Source organism: Haliaeetus albicilla, chromosome 8, assembly GCF_947461875.1.
Source record: "Haliaeetus albicilla chromosome 8, bHalAlb1.1, whole genome shotgun sequence".
Lineage (NCBI taxonomy): Eukaryota > Metazoa > Chordata > Aves > Accipitriformes > Accipitridae > Haliaeetus > Haliaeetus albicilla.
The window spans coordinates 21401005-21420265 of NC_091490.1; the positions used below are offsets into that span (position 1 = coordinate 21401005).

General features: G+C 37.4%; 2 protein-coding genes across 5 annotated transcripts in view; one reads left to right on the forward strand and one right to left on the reverse strand.

Moving 5' to 3' along the window:
- The window catches only part of SNX7 (sorting nexin 7), a 30742-nt gene extending 14262 nt beyond the window's left edge, over positions 1–16480 (forward strand). Inside the window, exons 7-9 of one of the 4 annotated variants that reach the window (XM_069789328.1) lie at positions 1605–1691; positions 7697–7849; positions 16073–16480. In XM_069789328.1, the coding sequence (XP_069645429.1) occupies positions 1605–1691; positions 7697–7849; positions 16073–16153 (321 nt within the window). In that variant the 3' untranslated portion in view covers positions 16154–16480. The other 3 variants (XM_069789330.1, XM_069789331.1, XM_069789329.1) reach the window with 3 other exon arrangements.
- The window catches only part of PLPPR5 (phospholipid phosphatase related 5), an 86095-nt gene continuing 77809 nt past the window's right edge, over positions 10976–19261 (reverse strand). The window contains exon 6 of the mRNA XM_069789333.1: positions 10976–11081. Coding sequence (XP_069645434.1) covers positions 10986–11081 — 96 coding nt within the window. The 3' untranslated portion in view covers positions 10976–10985. The remainder of the gene's footprint in view (positions 11082–19261) is intronic.

The window sequence follows — 19261 nt, forward strand, 5'->3', positions numbered from 1 at the left end:
AATTGGTTATGGGTCCGCCTATGATTATTTGAGGGTTTTGTGGCAGGGTACCATTAAATATTACACAAAAAAATCGTAAAAGTATAATAATATGTTTTTAAAACACAGTCCCTCTGTCATTAGAAGTCAGCACTTGTTTATAGTGGTAGTAAGTTGATATTAAAATAATTGGTTTTATCTTGTAATTTAAGGACTATTTGTGATAAAAGTTGCCAAATAGTCATTAAAACAGTTTTAAAAGAGGCAAAAGAAATAATAAAAAAGAGAAAGCATTTGTAATATGAAAGAAAGCTGTTCCAGACATATTTGTTTTGCTTCTGTGCTTACAGCTAAACATTTTGTGTTTTTATCTAACCAAAAAATATTCTGCGCTACTGAAATGTAGATTGATGAGCATTAGTATGTATTGCTAATCTGTTACTCAGAGTTGTCCAAAGTCAGGTTTACCAATTTTTTCTAGTGAGTACCTGTTCAAAAAGAAACACTGAAAAATTATTTGAAAATTAACCTCCTAAATTATTCTATTGTATTTGTTAAAGTGACAAGATTTCAAAGAGAACTCACTGAAATAAGACAGCTAGAGAAGGTAAAGGTGCTTGTGCCCTGTGCTATTTCAACATGCCCTATGCTAGACATGAATACTGAAAATCTCTTTAGTATATGCTGAAGAAGCAGTAAAACCAGTTGTGGCAAGGTAATGTAAAATAAGGTTTTGAGATTTTTAACTATATATGTCCTGCTTCTGATTCTTTTTTTAAAAGGACTAAAGCCTTGCAAAGGTTCTGCAAGATAAGCACACCTGAGTGTGCTTTTACAGATGAGGAAACTAAGGCAAAGAGAAATTTGTAAGGCTTCGTCAAGGTCACAGAGCAAATGAGCATCGGAAATGGAAATTTAATCTGTAATACCGTTCCTGTTTAGTAGTTTAACAAGTAATGTTCCTTCCCCTTTCTAATTATTGTTTGACATTAGGCTAAAAATCCAATACCTCATCAGAGAGTTTTAAAGGAGGTAGTAATTACGTATGCTGAGAATAAGCACATATATCAATGCTAGAACACCTATCATTTTTATGATAATTTTATCAGATTTTTCTGAACTACATTTGGCACTTACAAAATAATATTGAAGGTTAAAGTCACAATTTCAATAATGCCTGGTATACCATTTTTAGTCATTTATTCTACTCTATATTATAACCTTTACAAAAGAAGGCGCTTGTTCATGAGATTTGGCAAACTTATGTTGCTTTTTTAAAATATGAATATATAGTAAGTTGAGCTGATACTAAGTAAACTGCTGTTGCAATTTTTCTCATACAGCTAGCAATGATACTGTGTATGGCAGATTCTTGCAGCACTGATTTTGGATTTACTAAGATTCTTGAAAAACCCATAAGATAAAATACAGGTATTGAAAAATAAGTCTTCATGAATTTAAGATTTTTTTTTGAGGAAAGTACATGTATCATGTCAAAAACATTAAATGGCATCATTCTGTGATCTTGCTTAATTTATTAAATACCCAAGTTGTTTGATGGTTTTCTGAATAGATGGCTAAAATTTGGTGCAGTTTACTTCTTTTTTTTCCTCTTCTATATTAAGGGTGTTTTGAAAAGGAGAGACCAAATTCAAGGCGAGCTTGACTCCAAAGTTGATGCTTTAGCCAATAAAAAAACAGAAAAGGATCTGGTGAGTATGTACAGAAAGCTGAAATCTTCCAGGACTACTTCTAACTGCAAAAGACAATCCCCTGTAGAAAGCGTGTCCTCTGAAGCCATGCTTTGTAACTGGATGGTGTCTCTCTAATTCTCATACTTATTCTGAAAAGGTTTGGTCTTTGTAGCTATGCATGCCAGGCAAAGGTAATTGTGAGAAAGATGCAGAACTTCAGTAGATAGGCTTCTGGAGCAAAGGACTGGTAATAGTGGGTGACCGCTGTGTTTTGTCAACACAGACTGTACCACAGCTTATTTTTAGCATTTCTGTTTACTTCCACACTGGGAGTTAAAAGAAAGTAAGACTTGCTGCAGTGGTCTTGTAGCTGCTGCTCCATTGATGTAGAGGAGGGAGAGAAGGTTGTTAGAATGAGCAAAGCTGTTCATTAAACTTATTTAAAATAAAAAGTTCTGGATTCTGTTCTTTCAGGTTTTCTGTCTTACCTGGTTGGGCCCAGGGATATTTTTTTAATTCCAGTATTACACCTTCATTTATTCTACTGAAGTCAGAGCTTAACTGGTAGCCCATGGGGGCAGGCATTCCCAAAACCATCAGCAAGGCTCAGCGGGCCAATTAAAAGGAACTTCTGGGATGGGTATTGGCATTTTTAAAATTTTTGATTCTTTAACTCTCCAGCCTAAATAATGTCCTTTTAGCACAGTGTTAACACAAAGTGTTACACAGTGTAAATAATATATAAAAATGACTAAATAGTAATAACTTTTTAGTACATCAAAAGAGAAAGTCCTTGACATTTCAGATACTTTTAATAGGGTTGTCGTAATTAGCTTTCATGTAAAGATGAGCTGTTTAGATAGTTTTTGGCACTTGAAATGCATATTTTTATTTGATTTCTTGTCACTGAGTTGAATAAATAAGAATATATTACCACTGTCTGATATCAATCTATAATGGCTATAGTATATTTTGTAACAATTTGCCTCTGTGTACTGCAGTGGGACAGTAAGTAAATACCTCTGTTTTTGTTTTTTCCTGAAGTAGAAATTCTCTTTACTTATACCTTGTATTGTCCTCTCATTTCCCTGCCTTTGTGTTCTCTAATCTGTTTTTGTTTCTCTACTTCCTCTGCCACTTCTCCTGTCCTTTGTCCTTAGCTTACGTATAAAGTTTGAAGTTCTTGTAAAGTGCGAGGAGGATGGTAAGTTGTAGAAGGTCCCTAGGCTGGGCGTTGGGGTAGCAATGGCAGGTCCTAGTCCTCTGCTGGCTGCAGGCCACTGTATTCCCATGCTGCCTTGTGAGGGCACTGGCAGACCTGCTGTGGGGTCCTCCCGTAGCCTGCCCGTGTCCCCAGCACCCTGTGCCATGGGTGCCTCACGTGCCAGCGGTACGCATTAGTTGCATTGCATGTAAAAGCACACTATATGTTAAGAATGATCTTTATGGGTCCTTTCCAACTTGAGATATTCTATGATTCTAAGAATTCATTCTGGCAGAAAGGAGTGTTACATGTCATTGTGTAAGTTATTTGTATGCAGCTAGTTGTATCAACTTTTTAACGTTGCATCCCTTTTAATCAGTACTTCCCATTTGTCTGGTTTGTTGGCAACCTGGTAAAAACAGTTGCATTTGCACAGAGCGATTCAGCGAAGAATTCCAGTTTCATACAGCTTGTTCAGCAGCTAGTCTTACTGCTGTCCACTGTAGGGAAGAGAACATTGCTTGGCAGGACGGGGTCTTTTCAGAATGTCTTTCTGTTACGTTCTGATGGAGTCCTCAGACAAGGTGCCTGTACTCTTTTCCTCAACTGTTACAGACAAAAAGGAATATTTTTCCTTTAGCATAGTATTGATCATACCATGTTGATTTGATATTCACAATGGTTTACGCCATAATGAGATGTTTGTACTTGCTTCCAGTAAAATTTTGAGGTCAGTTTGCACAACCTGGTCTTTTTTCACTGTTTCTGTGTTTCCAAAACTGTGTTTACAGTTTTGGTAAAAGCCTTTGGACAGTGTGATTACCCAGGTGTTCAGATCTTTGTTTTATCTTTCCAACGCCTCTATTTCTTACTCATTGCAAAAAATCCTGTTTCTGAGAGTCTGCTTCTCCTTGCAGTCTCATGAGAGCAGTAAAGCAGATGTCTCTTAGTCTAATCTGATCATAAAATTCTGTGTTCTCTAATTGAGTGACGGCTGTATCCTGAAGACTTTTTCTTAATTAGAAGTTGAAGGCTTTTCCTATTAATGATAGTTTGACTACAGAGAATGGTGTACTGCTATTTTTAACCATTCAAGTAACTTTTAACTGTTTCCTTAATCAGTTTTTTACTATGTTTTATTTTTTATTATGTGTTGAAATATTTTGCTGACATTTCTAACCAGACTGATTTCAGAATAAAAAGTGGTCATAACACAGGTACTGTTATTGGAATCCGTGTCAAACACTGAGTTTGGCTGTATTTGCATATTTCTATTCCTAAGCAGAACTCATGTAGCTTCTAATGATCTCATAGATGTCAGATTGAACTTGTCAGTGCAATCTAGTAGCCCGAAATTCTGCTGACAATGAGTGGCATGAGCTCTAATCTCATTTGAAGTACATTTCCACCATAGATAAGGAATCTCAGACTGTCATTAGAGCTTATGAAAGGCTGCGAGATCTTTAGCATTGGTCACGGCAGACATTAAATGATTTAACAAACAGGAGGTTATACAGCAGGAGAATGCAAAACATCTCCAAGGTCACTGCAGCTGAAATAGGCTGGAATCGCAAATTAAACCTTACAAGATGTCAGGCTCATTGGCTGGGAAAAAACGTTTTCTTGAGCTGTGCTTCTGCCACCAGGCTTTTAGAAAGCTGCTTGTGGTGCTGCTAAAAAGCCAAACCCTTGTCTCCCACTCTAAAATTTAGTCCACAAAGGCAGTTGTTCAGAGTATGGAAGGTTTGAAGACTGTGATTTTGGATGCAGGCTCTGACAGAGATATTTGGGAGGACTTTGGTGTTCTCCTACTTATCTAGACCTTTCTTACCTCCAGAGCTCTGGCTGTGAAGATGTTGGAGTGTGTAGCTCCATTGCTCCCATGCTCTGTTCTGAAGGTATACACAGCAATGCTAGTGCACCCCTCTGTGGTTTGGGAATTTTTAACAGTTTTGGTACTGCCACTAGTGCTAACAGTAATTCTGACAAAAGGTTGATGTAATGTGCTCTGACAGAACCAGATAAGCATTAAATGTTAAGTTAAGGATTCTAGTGTTCAGGCTTGAAACTGAGTAGTAAAGAGATGAAATGGTTAATCTATCATATTTGAATATATCTCATGTTTTAACTCCAGGCTAAAAAGGGTTAGTATCACCAAGCTGTAGGATTAATTCATGTAGCAGACAGAAATTCATGCTATTTTGCATAGTGAGATAGTGTAAAATGCTGTGTCACTTACCAGGTAATTTGGCTATTGAGCCAAGTCTCTTTGGCTACAGGTCGCACTGTTCACATCTGGTAGTGCTCTGCCCTAGCAGTGTCTGGCTCCCACCTTCCTGTCCCATGGTCCGATGTCTGATTAGCACTGTGCTGTGGTTCTTTGGGGATCACTGATGTGAGTGTTAATTTATCACACTAGCTGCCTCAGTGTGATCAATGTAAGAAAATGGATACAGAATCATATGTAGTTTGCCAGATAAATTGTAACAATTTACATCTTGTAAATGAGGAACACACTAGGTAGATGTTTTTGTTGAGACCAAGACTGCTGTCATGGCAGCTGAAGAGGGTGGCATTTATGTATCTTTTCAATTGTGAAAAAGTAGATCTCAAACCTCTCTACTTGAGATGAAGTGTGGCATAATGCTGTCTTTAGACCTTAAGTCCTTAAGTCCAACCCTTGCCTTGATAACAACACACAGTTTCTTTTGGGCTTTAGAGGGTGATGTTTAAACCACATATCCAGGCAGGGATGTAGAACAGAGTCTGCCTGTCCACATCACATTGTGACTACACCATGGAAGAAATCTGTAGTTCCTAGAAAAGGCAAGACAAAAACAAACTGTAAAATAAATGTCTTAAAGATATGAAGAATGAGATAAGGGGAAGATGCTGCAGCCAGGAGTAAGTCGGAGAAGTTCTTTATGTGTGTAGCCTAGCTCATTCCCATATAGGGACTTTTTTCTTGCAAAAGCAGAAAATGGATTCAACTGTCTTTCCTACTCTAAATCATCTAAAAATATTCACTCTTCTCAGTATTCTGTGTGCATTCATTTTTGGTATTTGAAGGAAAGGCAATTAACTTGGGACGTGCCCAAGATACCAAATCCAGCTGCCTGTAATTACTTTAAAGGTAATTTCCCCACATTTAAACTTTGGATTAACCTTTTCGTACTGAATACAGTGTTGGTAGTTGAAATTACCCTTGTCCATAGTTTGATTACTGGTCTGGCTAGATAATTGAACTTGGTCTTTTCAGTACTTTGCATTTTGTTCTCGATTAATAACCAGTATTTCATTCACCTAGATGATGTGGCAAGGAAAATCAGTGTAGATAGAAATGAAGTCTAACTAAAAATGTTTATTCATCTGTGTATTGTGGAATGTGGAGAAAATCCATTCAGATGAAATTTTCAGTTTTACTAGCTAAGAAGTTTTTTGCTACTTTAAAAGCTGCAGGATTCTAGTATGTCAAACAGAATTGGGATCCATGGTTGGTGAATTAAACACTGGACTCAGGTTCTCTTGACCATTTCAGGCAGCGCTGCTTGGTTCTTGTCTGATGGCGGCAGTACTGCTGGCTGTTGCACTGGAACACTGTCCTTCCTGCATGGTTCAAGCTGGAGGCCATGCACCAAGACTTTCCACACCCTACTCTGAATTTTGACATTTCGGCATTCTGCCATTAGTGTAAGCATTCCTTGAAAATCCTGGAAGTTAATCCTGGAATCCTGAAGTGCATATCAGTGAAAGCACCAGCTCTTCAGAGAGCAAGAGGAGCTGTTCAACTTTACAGAGGTGTTATACGAGGAAAAAACAATTTGCCTGATAGCAGAACACAAGGAAGAAGAGGAAGGTGTATGGGACCTGAGTTGCAATGGAAACAATGCAAGATTAACTTTTCCTGTTTGATGTTCCTTATTGGTGGTGTTTCTCCCTGACTTCCCTCCTGCTGCAGACAGTCGCTGTGCAGTCCCAGCAGATGAATTTGCACTGTAGCTGCAGAAGATGTACCTCGTTCTGTGACTGGGTGCCAGCCAAAACTCACATAGCTGATTAGTAAATGACAATAGGTAACAAAATTATTGAGAGGACTAGAAGAGTCATTAGAGAGAGGGCCTCTGTCCACTTGCTCATTCCCATTAGCTGAAAAGTCACTTCGTGCATCTATGGTAATTAGAAGCAAATATTGTCTGTAGAGTAGCCCTCAAGGTTTTTGATCCTGGATTGCTGTGAAAGAATGTCTTCTCTGCAGAAGTCCTCTGGTTTAATTTCTTTCTCTGCTTCTGTATTTCTCTCTCCCTCATATGGTCACACAGAGGTTAGTTCCACAAGACGGCAAGGTGACAGGCAAGAAATCAGAAAGTCTGTGCTTTTGATTTCTGCTGTCTTCTCCTCATTCTGGTTTCTCCTGAGGTTATCAAAGGTTCTGTCAGGGTTTTCTCCGTTTTTCTTGCCAAATCTAATTTGTATAGTTGATTCTGCTTCAGTAAAGCCCTCTATATTTTCCTTTTTAGATGCATTACTGTCAAGTGCTAGTGATGAGGTGCCAGAGTCTGTAACTTCTCAGTTAATAAAAACATCTTCAGCAACACTTTAATTCTGGTCTAGAATTTCTGTTACTAATATTTCAGAAATTGTACCGAGTTATTCATTAAGAATAAAATTTCAATTTATCTCTGGGGAATGATTTTCTGTGCTGTTACATACCAACCTTGGTTCTGCAGTTCTGTTTGTCTGCACTACAATCACTTGATTTCAATTACTTTTGACATGGTGACTTTACCAATATTTTTTAACGTTTACAATTCATATTTAGTTCTCAGAAGAGATTGGGAAACTTGAAGACAAAGTCGAATGTGCCAATAATGCTCTGAAAGCGGATTGGGACAGGTGGAAGCAAAACATGCAGTGTGATATGAGATCAACATTCACTAATGTGGCTGAGAATAATCTCCGTTATTATGAAGAGGTAAAATGCTTTCTTATAGCAATGTTATTTTTTTCATTGATTATTTCTGTGAAGTCCATGGGTTGTCTGTAAAGAGGAATTTTTGCATTTTAGTTCAAACCTGTGTTAACTTCAGAATCAGTTTTTGTGGGAAGAAGGAGGCAGTTATCCTTAATTTGACATGTTTCAAGCAAAACATATTTTATTCATGCCCAAGTGGTTGATCCTGAGTTCATCATCGACAGAGGGCACTCTTGTTATACTAACCACAACAATTTGGAACATATTTTTCCGTTCAGCATCAGCTGCTATATTTCAGTTTGGAAACCTTTTGCTGTAATTGCATGAAGAAGCCCTCTGGAAAGCTCAAACTTGTGTAAATGATCTTGTATGAGGAAAACGTTTAAATGTGATTCCATTTCAGACAGCACATTCAGGAAGTCCTCATGATTTCTCTAAGAATTGTCTTTCATTAAATAATCAGACTTTACAAGGATAAAGAAGAACAATACAATTTTGAGGAGTCAATATGAAAAGCTTATTGCACTTCAAAAAAAATGCTGCAAGTGTATACAATTAATAAATTAAATCTTTTTATAATTGAAACTTACTCCTTCAGAAAGAAAGAAAAGTGGTTGAAATTAGATTTTTATTTCCAACTCAAATGCCATGGTTAATATTCTTGGTAAGAGTTCCCTTTTACAAGAATATATACTAAGAAAGAGAACTTGAAAACATATAACTAAATATGTTAAGCATTCTGTGAAGTTTCTTCATGGGGAAAACGTTGTTGATTGAAGTGCACATTTTGAAAATATCCCAGATGTCTTTAATTTTTCTAAAGAATTTCTCCTTATTTGGGGGAAAAAAAAATTGGAATACACTAAGCCATCTATTAATCATAAATTAGTTATTTTCACAGATATATGTTGATCTCTGTAATTTCCAATCCTGAACTTTTTATGGGTTCTCCGTTAGCCAATGACAGTGTCCTAATTTTACAAATCATATTGTTAAAACATAATTGAAAAGACAGAGCTCTTGATCATCAAGTCTAATTAATTAACATACAGGCTGTGAGATACATGGACATTGACAATCTGTTGTTACATATTAAGATCAAAATATTTTCTGAAATGTGGCAGCAACTTTTGGCAACCTCTCACTTTTTCTTCAGTTACTGATGATCTCTGACTTCTCTATCAGCAATACGTATGTTAAAATGATGCTAAATATATTGGAATATTTTGTTAATGAATGATTAGCTAAATTAAACCACAAAAATAACGCTTTGGTTCTTTTTGCTGTCTAGAAGTGCTTTTTGCTGAACTAGAATTTTAATTCAGAATGCCAAAGCTCGTACTGTACATGAAATTACTATCATTAAGTCACAAACTGCAGAAAATGGTTCTGCTATCTCTGTAACTGTCAGTGGTTCTTCTTAAATAGCCTCTGGAATACTGGACAAATTGGTTTATAATGAGACATTATTCTTTGTTGATGCTTTTCATGAATGTAGAAATCTGCATAAAATGATTTTGCTGTTATATCTCAGTAGAGCTAGATTTTAGAAGAAAACCCACCTAATCTTACTGCAGCAGTTGCAATAACAGAAAACATTGTGCTAACGGTATCACTCCTTTTTTGTAAAGTGAGGGCTTACCATTTTTTTATGTTTTATCAGAAAATCATTATCTTAGTCCTGACATTCAAGATAATTTGATAAAATTGAGATTGGGAGTTTTGATCTAAAATATGCATGTTTATTTGAGACCTGTGGTTAATGTTGATGGTTTATTATTGGAGAGGTGATTACTGTCAGTGGCCCATACATTACAAACTACAGGTATGTAATGTACTCCTGAAAACAGCAGAAAAAGAAGCCCTGCCATCTGCTTTCGCTGTTTGGAAGTGAAACTTCAGGAAGGGAATCTCAGAAGTCTGAGAATCAGAATATGATTTTTATGCTTTCAGTAGAAAACAAAATCCTCCCTAAAGATAATAGTTTGAGTCTCACTCATTAAACTCATGCACAAACACAGTGCCTGTTACAATGTTTTTCACTTGTTCAGTCATTACTTGCATCATTAACGTTCTCTCACATGTCCGAAGTTAAACTACGTGTTCATGGTTTTGATGCACCATTTGATGCTTACTAAGTCTTTTCTTGCTGTAGCATCCCTCATCTTATTTCTTGCCTTTATTTTTTCCCAAAGCATGTTCTGTGCATGCTCCCAGGCACCATGGATGCCATGGATATGACTCATTTGCCCAGCTCTTCTGTCCATCTCCTATGAGGAATCATCTGCTTTCTAACTTAGTCACTACCTGCTTCTCCTCCTTTCCACAGCTTTTTTTCTCCCCCCAGTTAAACTCCTATTCTTGACCCTCCACGAGCAGTGTCCCATTCCCTTCTCTACAGCAGCATTTCACTGTGCTCCTCATTATTCCCCAGACTTGCTGACTTAGTTTCCCAGGCACACAACCTAACCAGGAGTCATTCCTGTTAGTGGCCGTTCTCTGCATCCCTTAAATTTCTGAGAACTACAGAGTAACAAGAGACAGACATCTCATGTTTTCTGGTGGCTTTTGCAGTAGAGAATCTAGACCTTCAGGACTGTATAAAACTAAAGCCAGTGTGATGAAGTACAACATAGCAGTGTGTCAAGGTGCACTACAATTTCTAAAATGTTATTTCCTCTTTGTCACAATATGGGGAAAGAGTATGACCTTACCATGTTTGGATTTTTCCTTAATTTTAGTCGCCTAGGGATTCTGCTGTCAACTTGTCAAGCATCACTTCGCTAGCATAAGAGTATGTCTCCCTTAAGCTGAATTAATGTTCACGTTACTTTGAAGTGTTACCTGTAATTATATTTTTCTGGATTTACTAATTCAGAACAAGTAGAGGTATTTCTGTAGCCTTCCAGTTTATTGACTATGTACATTTAATATACTTGAATAAGAAGTGTTCCTTTGTTTCTACAGCTGTGGAATCACCAATCTCTTTGTGTGTCTCAATGCTGTGCTAATAAAGACAGTAATTAAAGCCCAGTGTTGCAAATTTACAGGGTGCTCCTATTCAGGCCTATGAGAATGAAGGCTTTCCTGTGATAGTGTACAAGCTATGTTATAATACATTTAAACATAATGTCATTTAGTAGTCAAGAATTACCATGACTGACCAATCATTTGGTATTCCTGTAGCTGGTCTCAGGCATTCATAGAGTTCTCTACTTCCTTTTCCGTGCTTCTGGAAAAGAGTTGAATACATGCTTAAGTCTCTGTATTCCACAAAGGCTTAAAGCCAATAATATCCTGTATTCATAATGACTGTAAGTACATTGCTAAAACAGGGAGGATTTTCTGAAACAATATGAAAAGGTTTTAATTTTAAAAAATTCAGAACTTTACTCCTATTGATTTGTTTGCCTTACAGAGAAAAGTTCTTGACCGAAGCATGTGTTAAACACCATACTATTTATTTTATTCCTTTTCCCCATGCCTTAGATGTGACGCTATTGTCTGAAATAGCACACCTTAGTCCAGAAGAGGTATCTCCCAACAGTTGAAATCAGAAACTGTCCACAGGGTGGAGCTTACAGCTGAGAAAGCTGATTGTCAGCAGGAGTATTTTCATTAAGTTGGATATAGATATTCTGCAGAGCCCTAAAGATGCACAATTACTAAAACCAAAACAAGATACAAAGTTATTGGTGGTGGTGGTATTATTTAGCTAACATGTCTGAAGTATTCCTGGTACAAATTAGCAAAACCAAACCAGGCAATGTTGAACTCTGGCTTCAAAGAGCAATAGCATTTACTCAGTTTTTCCTTTTGTTTTTCTCATGTGTTTATGATAGTCTCTAGAATATTAATAGCATCAAAGAAAAAGAAACACTTTAATTTTTCTCAGCAAAGAACTTTGTTAACCTATTCTATTCAGAAAAAACACTGGAATAAGTGGCTAGATTTTTCAGCCCGATCCAAAGACTAGTTAGACATTATAAATGCAGCAAATATAGCAGAGTTTGCTTTTCCACTGCTCATGAGGCAATTAGTAGATGCAGGAAGATTGGGGGCTTTTTCATAATGCAGAGTGATATTTAATTAGTTTTGGCATTGAAAGAACATGTTTTTTCATGTGCATGGATAAGCCTTTGTTTTAAAGCGTAGCCTCTAATTTTATTTTTCTCATGTCAGCCTAATTCTGTTAAACCTTTGCAGCTTAATCAGATAAAAAGCTAAAGTTATCTTTGATATAGTGAGATTCTTGTTGGTATTGACACAGCTTACTCTTTTCCAAAAATATAAATAATTTCCTGATTTTCTTAACTATTTCAAGCATAATTTAGTTTATTTCTGTGACCTACACTGTTGTACAGGCATAAAATTATCCAAAAGATTCTTTAGGGCAAAACAATACTCCTTCCCCATTACAGCAACTTCTCTCTAACTCCAGAGCCCTTATGTACCTCTCCATCTAGTAAAAGCTGTAGAAAAATAGATGAGATTTGTTGTTTGCCCTAGAGGCCTCTGTAGTGATGCATTTGACTAGCCATTTGCTCGCGTAGCAAAAAGTTAGCTGCTTATGCATGTTGATCATGTCCTACCTTAGCAATGCCCGAGAATTTAGCTAACAAACTTCATGTGATTTTCAAAAGCTCCCACATGGCTGAGCCAGTTTGTCTCTGTGAATGTCGCTTCGAAGCCAGGATCCATCTTTCAACCCTCATTCACTGCAACCATAAAAATTTCTTCTAAATACTTTTAGGAAGACTTTTTTTTTATAGTGGGAATCACTATTTCTACGCACTCTAGTTTTTGTTTCCTTGCACCCAGAAACTATGAAAGTATTTTTTGTCTCTCTCTCAGACACACAGAAGACCATTTTTAAATTCTACTTCAGAAAATGCCATCATAAATGATATTTTTAAGGTGTCAACCATGGAAAACAGGGAACTGGAACAGAAACACACATGGCATGTGACACACTGCTTCTATTATCATCCCTACTACACGTTCTATTTTTGTATCTCCTTTTTAGTTAGATATGCAATTGTACTCTATGAAAACCTTTTTGCTGTTTTTTCTAAAAATGATGTTGTAGAATAGATGTATGACCTGCAGTAGTAATCAGAATATTTTTGGTAAAGTAGCCTTATTTAAGCTCTTGCTATTTCATTTTGTGTATTTAGGCTTTTTTATGTCTTCTGCCAGGCTTTTACAAGTAATTGGATTATAAATTTCAATTCTATGCATGCACATTTAATTTCCTGGGTTTGGTTTTTCGTTTTTTTTTTGCCTTTCTCTCTTTGCGAAAGCTGGCTGATCCTCTATTTAGATCTGTGTTTTCAGCCTCCCAGGAGAATGAAGTAAAATCATTCTGTTTTAACGTCAAAGTATACATCACTAACAAAATGTAGTTTATGCAGTTCATGCCTCACAATATAAAAAGCTTGAGCCTAAGGCACAGAGACCTAGTTTTGTTTTGGTATGGTTAATTATAAAACCTGTCAGCTTTAGCGGCACTGTGATGTCTGACAGTGAAATGAGCCACCATTGCTCTTACATTTTGGAAAATGTGTTTTGATTATATAAATGCATAAATGAAAAACTGAATAACTTGTGTAACTGAAAAAAAATGGTTTGCGTCTTTGCCTGGAAAGACTTCAGTAGATTGTATCTATCTGGTTAAGCAACATATTGTAACTGCATTTTAACACGTGCAGTTTAGCTCAGTGTTGCAAAGATAACAGCCATTTTTACATTCCAGCCAGTGCTGATATATGTATTTTAATTCACATTATGAAAATTACAGAATGTCAAAACATGGAGTTGCGTGATATGAATTAAACTGTGGTTCAGAAATAAAAGTCAGTCATTGCGAACACAAGACTCTTCAAGAAACAGTGATCACTTCTTGTCCCATGCCTAGAAAAAGCCTAGGAAAACAAATGTGCCTTGCAGCTTTCTAGGATGGTCATCCAGGCTGGGCTCTAGCAAACAGAAATCTGAGTCTGAGTGCCACAATGAAACATACTGCTAGCAGCTGCCTCATTGACATTTTAAAACCAAGATGCCACCTTCCAGCTCAAGCATCTCAGACAGACTCAGCTGCCACAGTGTCACATGAAGTAGGGGAGAATCGAATGATCAAACCTTAAAGGCTTTATACAAAAGGTCAAAAAGACCTTTTAAGTCAGAAATCAGTTTGCAGCACTTCTTGCAGATCACTGTTCATGCTAGCACTATTTTCACTGTTTCTCCCTGATTTTATATTTACCATTTCAAAATAACATTTCTCCAAGAAGTCAATGAACAAAACAGATTTCTACATGACTCTTACACTGTTATTTCCTCTCTGTTCACAGTAATTCAAATCTTATATATGCTCTGAACAGTAGCATAATGTTGTGTGCAAAAGCAGCAGAAGTTAGTTGGGGATTTTGCCAGCAAGATCAGAAAAGAAAGATTGGGCCAGTAGATTCATGGTTTCCATAGTCTAGGAGACAATATAAGAATAAGGGGAATGGTCTCCAACATGCCTGATAACAACCGAAAACCTATGCAGAAATAAGCTCCCGCATACTTTTTTCTTTGTGATCTCTTAGGTCAGTCAGCTGTTTTAACCTCTCTCATTATCTTGCAGATCCATGTCTTCGACTTTTTTATGTCTTCAGAGACATAATCACTGCTGACTTTTGTTTGCTTTGTCTTATTTTTGTCACCCATAATTTTATGTGTATCCCTGGTTCTGCATCCTTGTGTCATCATGAATTCCCCCAACTCCAGTCAACCTGTCTGTCTTCTTCATTTGCTCTTTGAGCTTATATTTCAACATTATTTGTGACTATCAGATCCTCCCACTCATTTGCTTGCACATAGATATGCAGTAATACCAGGAACTGGGCTCTTTAATGTAATATGATTAAATCTACATATTAATGGCAGACTTTGTAAGTCCTTCACTAGAAATGTCTAATAAGACAGACTTAGGTGGCTGTAAATACAAGCAGCATGAATGCTAGCATATTTTCCATGTCTCCTAAGTAATGATAGATGGATGCTAGATATTTCATTGTAGCTGGGCATAGCAAATTACTGTGGCTTGAACAGCTTATGGCAAAAGTTTTCACTTAGGAAATGATGCTGGTTTCAGGGTGCTGATTTGATGTAAAGTTCAGATAAATGGAGTATGCTGTCTAGGTTTTAGTATTAAAGAAGGTGTTTCCTGAGAAATTTCAGAAGACATTTATTGTGAATATTTCAGATTCTTCATGAAAAAAACTGTATACAGTAAGTAGTAAATAAGCTGCACTGTCAAAAGCAATAGGTATAAGTCAAAATTCTATTAAAACATTTGCATTCCAAGGGTTTTTTTCAATAGCATCAAGACAATAAAATTATTGCATGAATTTGCCTGCCCTGTTCTAATGACAGACTTGAAATAGTATGAACCTGGTACTTTGGGTAACATGCACCAGGCTTACCTAGTGATAGCCTTGCCACGACTCTCAAAAGTAATCTATGATTTCTAATGGCTTGCCAAGCTGCCAACATTCATTTAAGCCAAACTGAACCCAAGTAATCTGGGGATTATTTTTTTTTTTTTTATTTTACTGCCTACAGTATTGGTGCTTCAAATAAAAAAAATTAGTTTGTACAATTATAAATACGTTTTTCCATGAGAAGAGAAATGCCACTTGTTCTAAGGATGACAATTTCTCCACCCCCTCACCCCCTGCCTTTCTGGTCCCATTTCTTTCCCATTACTCAGAGGAAAAATGAATTCTCTGTGTATTTAGAAAAAAACTGTTTTAATTTAACTTGGAAGGAAAATTGGGTATCCAGTAGGAATCCACAGAGATTACAAGGGAACTGCGCCTGACAGTGTGCTTTCTATTTGGAAGAGATCTTTGCCTATAACTAAAGGGAGAGATTAAAGAAGAGCATAATTAATGTTAGCATCTTCCATGCTAACAGATACAATTACGATGCTCATACTGTGCACTTGTCATTATGTAAAAGTGACCTTTACAGCTCACTCAGCATGTTGGCTAACATTTTGCATATCACTGAGCTGCCTAGGAAACCATATTTTGCTCTTACCATAGCCCCACAAAAGCAGCTTGTGACAACGTGTATGTATTCTGCTATTTTTTTTTTCTTCTTTTTCTCCTTGGCTACCAGTTTTACAGAAATCTATCTGCTATATTCATATGTATCTGTTGTTTTTTTAAGTGCCTTGCTACATGGGAGTCCTTCCTAGCATCTCAGACAGTGGATCTTCACGTGGAAGAAGATTCTGAAGATAAGCCTTGACTAATATCTCTGCTCAGTCTCTGCCTTTTCCATGCAGTTTCTCCCAACCAAAGAAGTGCTTTATACAAGATCAGATTCATTATTAAATTTAACTGTTAAAAATCAGTGAAATGCAGGAAACCAGCTTATTGAAAACTCAGGTATTCTAGTCCTGAAATACATTTTGGAACATGCTATATATTGCTTTATATTGCTTAGCTGTGATTTTACATATTTTTATGCAAGTGTTTGCATACAATTGTTTTCATAAATATTGCATAATTTGGATATAAAGTATTTTAAATATGTAAAAATAGCTCCATTTTAATAAAAAGTTTAATAAGGAAAGCTTGTCTTCATTCTGTATCCTAGTCTTTAAGAAGTATTTTAGTATTTCAGCGTGCTTGTTATTTTCTCTTTGTTGAGTAATTTTCTGTACTTGTAAAATTACCTAGCATAGTCTTCAAGGAGCAATTTAGGATTATTTTAATAGATTGTGCTAGTCACCCAATGGCAATGTGGTACGGAAAGATATCGAACATGTTCTGTGAGATTAATGCTGCTTTAAAGTACTGTTAATTCAGTTTTACAGTATTTACGTGTCTATTAACATCTTCAATTTGACGTTTTTTTAAAGGATAAAGAAAAAACTGACAGTTCATGAAAGGGACTGTTCCAGCAATGATACGTTAGTTGCAGCACTGATCACGCCAACACAAGAGCTTCCGTTTGGAGTTTGCAGGATCAAACCTTCTACTCCCATGGCTGACCCTCCTGTAATCCTTAACTTCGTCTCTCTTTGGATATAGCCAGTGTGGAAAAGAAAGGGATAAGAAAGGAAAAGAGAGTTTTGCATTAAAATGATTAGCTGATTCACTCATTCAATATGCATTGAAGTGTTCCAGTCATTGAATTATTCCACCCAAAAGGTCTGTCAGTCTGCACTTGTAATTCCTGCAGTTGTTCTCCGTGGTAGTTAAGGTCTGAGCAAGCCTAAGTCTGGAATATGGAAAGAATGAGGTGCAGGAATCGGAGACAGCCTAACTGCAGCTCTGGCCTTGCAGAACAGCAGGGCTTCAGCCATCACCTTCACCTTCTGCGGTGGTATTTTGTGAGCTGGCTCTTGTCAGTCACCTAATGGCTGTTGGGAGTCAGTTCCTGAGCACACAGCTGCACTTGGGTGGCTATGGACCTGTCCAAGCCAGACAAGTCATTTTGTGGCTTTCATCTTAAGAAATTTAGATAGCAAGTGAAACCTGGAATACCAGCACGGCCTTTTCAGCAATGCAAGGAAGATTGCGCTCATGCTGTCCCCACGAAGTATTAATGAAAGATCAGCTCTAATTTTTTTTTTTTTTCAGCTATAAAATAACAGTTAAGATGCTTCTGAAATACTGCAGGAAGCATGCATCTCTCCCACCTTGGACAGTTTACAGACGAGAGGTGAGTCCGTGTTAGGAGGAAGGTGGTGTGGTGCTGAAGGGCTGTGCCACACAGCGTCTTGTCCAGCAGTGCCGGCAGCGGATGCTTGCAGGAGGCATGGAAGAACAATGTGGCTGGACTATGCTCTTTTCCCATTGTATCCTTCCCTGATTTTTTTTTTTTTTAACATCAGAGCTTCTACCAATGTGCTTAATAGCCCTTAATGCCTTTCCCTGTGCTTTATTTTCTTTTTTTCCATCTAAACTTCCTCATGCAGCCAGAGAAAATGTGTCTGAGTGTGTTTTCTTGGCCCAACAGCTCCATTTTTCGCAGTGATGCCCTTTCTGCCCAGCATCGGAGACAGGACCATTGGCAGGTAGTCGCGAGTTGCTGGTCAAATACTTTCAGAGTGTCCATTACAGCATTCTGAATTTCTGGACAGGTACTTGGAAATCACAAGTCAAATAAATATTTAAAAGAAAGAAAAGAGGCCTCCTTTTTCTCAGAGTTCAGTGTGCAAACCCCAGCTCCTGGCTAACCACAACCAGCTTCCTCAGACAGTACTGTGATTGCACAGTTTGGGGGGGCTGCAAGGTTTAGCCATCGTGGTCTGCGTCTTGACCATAAAGAGGAAATAATTCCAAGACAGAAGAAAATGTCAATTGTTGAGAACGTGCTGCCTCTTTATATGTTAGTGGTTCATACCTAGGGCCTGTAAACAATGCATTTCTCTCTTGTTAGACTGAAAACACATACAAAGACAAGAACAAAAAGCTTCTCAGCTACCTAACGGGAGCTGTCACCAGTGCAAATTGCTGGTAATAAAGGTAAAAGAGAGATGGCTTGTATGCGTAAGACATCAGTGGGTCTAAGCACTGAATGATTTTAAATAGTTGCCTAGTGCAGATGCCATCGCTTGACAAGTGATCTGTGGCAAGACGTGTGTCCAGAGAAAAAGGAAATAAATTTGGGCATAAAGAAAGAGCTGCTGGCCTCTGCTGCTGTCAGCCTGCACCCAAAACAGTGACTTTTCAAATAGATTTGGGCTTTATACATTGAAATTCTTTCATTTGCCTGATAGCTATGGGCAGCATTTCACTGATAGCATCACTAAAATAAGGATAATGCTGGCATAAATTAATCATGAAACCAACCTCCCAGCAGGAGTTTTGCAGGCCAGGAGGAATATCAAGGGGTTTTCTTTCATATGCCCAAATCACAGTTTAATATTACAATTCAGCACTGCCCACTGTATTGCACAAACAGTCCCTTGCAGCTTTGTGAAGAATGGATGAGGGCAGAGGTGTATGTAAAAGGCTCCTCTGATAAGTTCTAAGTTTACTCAAAGAAAATGGCTAAATAAACCTTTTCTGACAAATGGAGGAGCTCCTACCTGCTAGCTGGTGGGGCTGACTCAAGTGACTAGAGGATCAAAATGTACAGCCTTAGCATAAAGCACCTGGACAGCAAAATGTTCATAAAGCACTGCACATCTTTGAAGCTTCTACTGTGTGAACCAGTTATGAAGTGTTGATTGGCTTTCTGTTACCTTGACTCTAGCCTTGCCATCAGTGTGGAGAGAGAAAAGCCTTATCCCACAGAGGCAGCTTATTGAAAAGAGAGTGATTAAAAGAAATGTTGGCCAATAAACTGAACCTTAAACTCCTTCAGGAAACCTACTGTGTTGCTTTTCCAAGCTGCACCAAT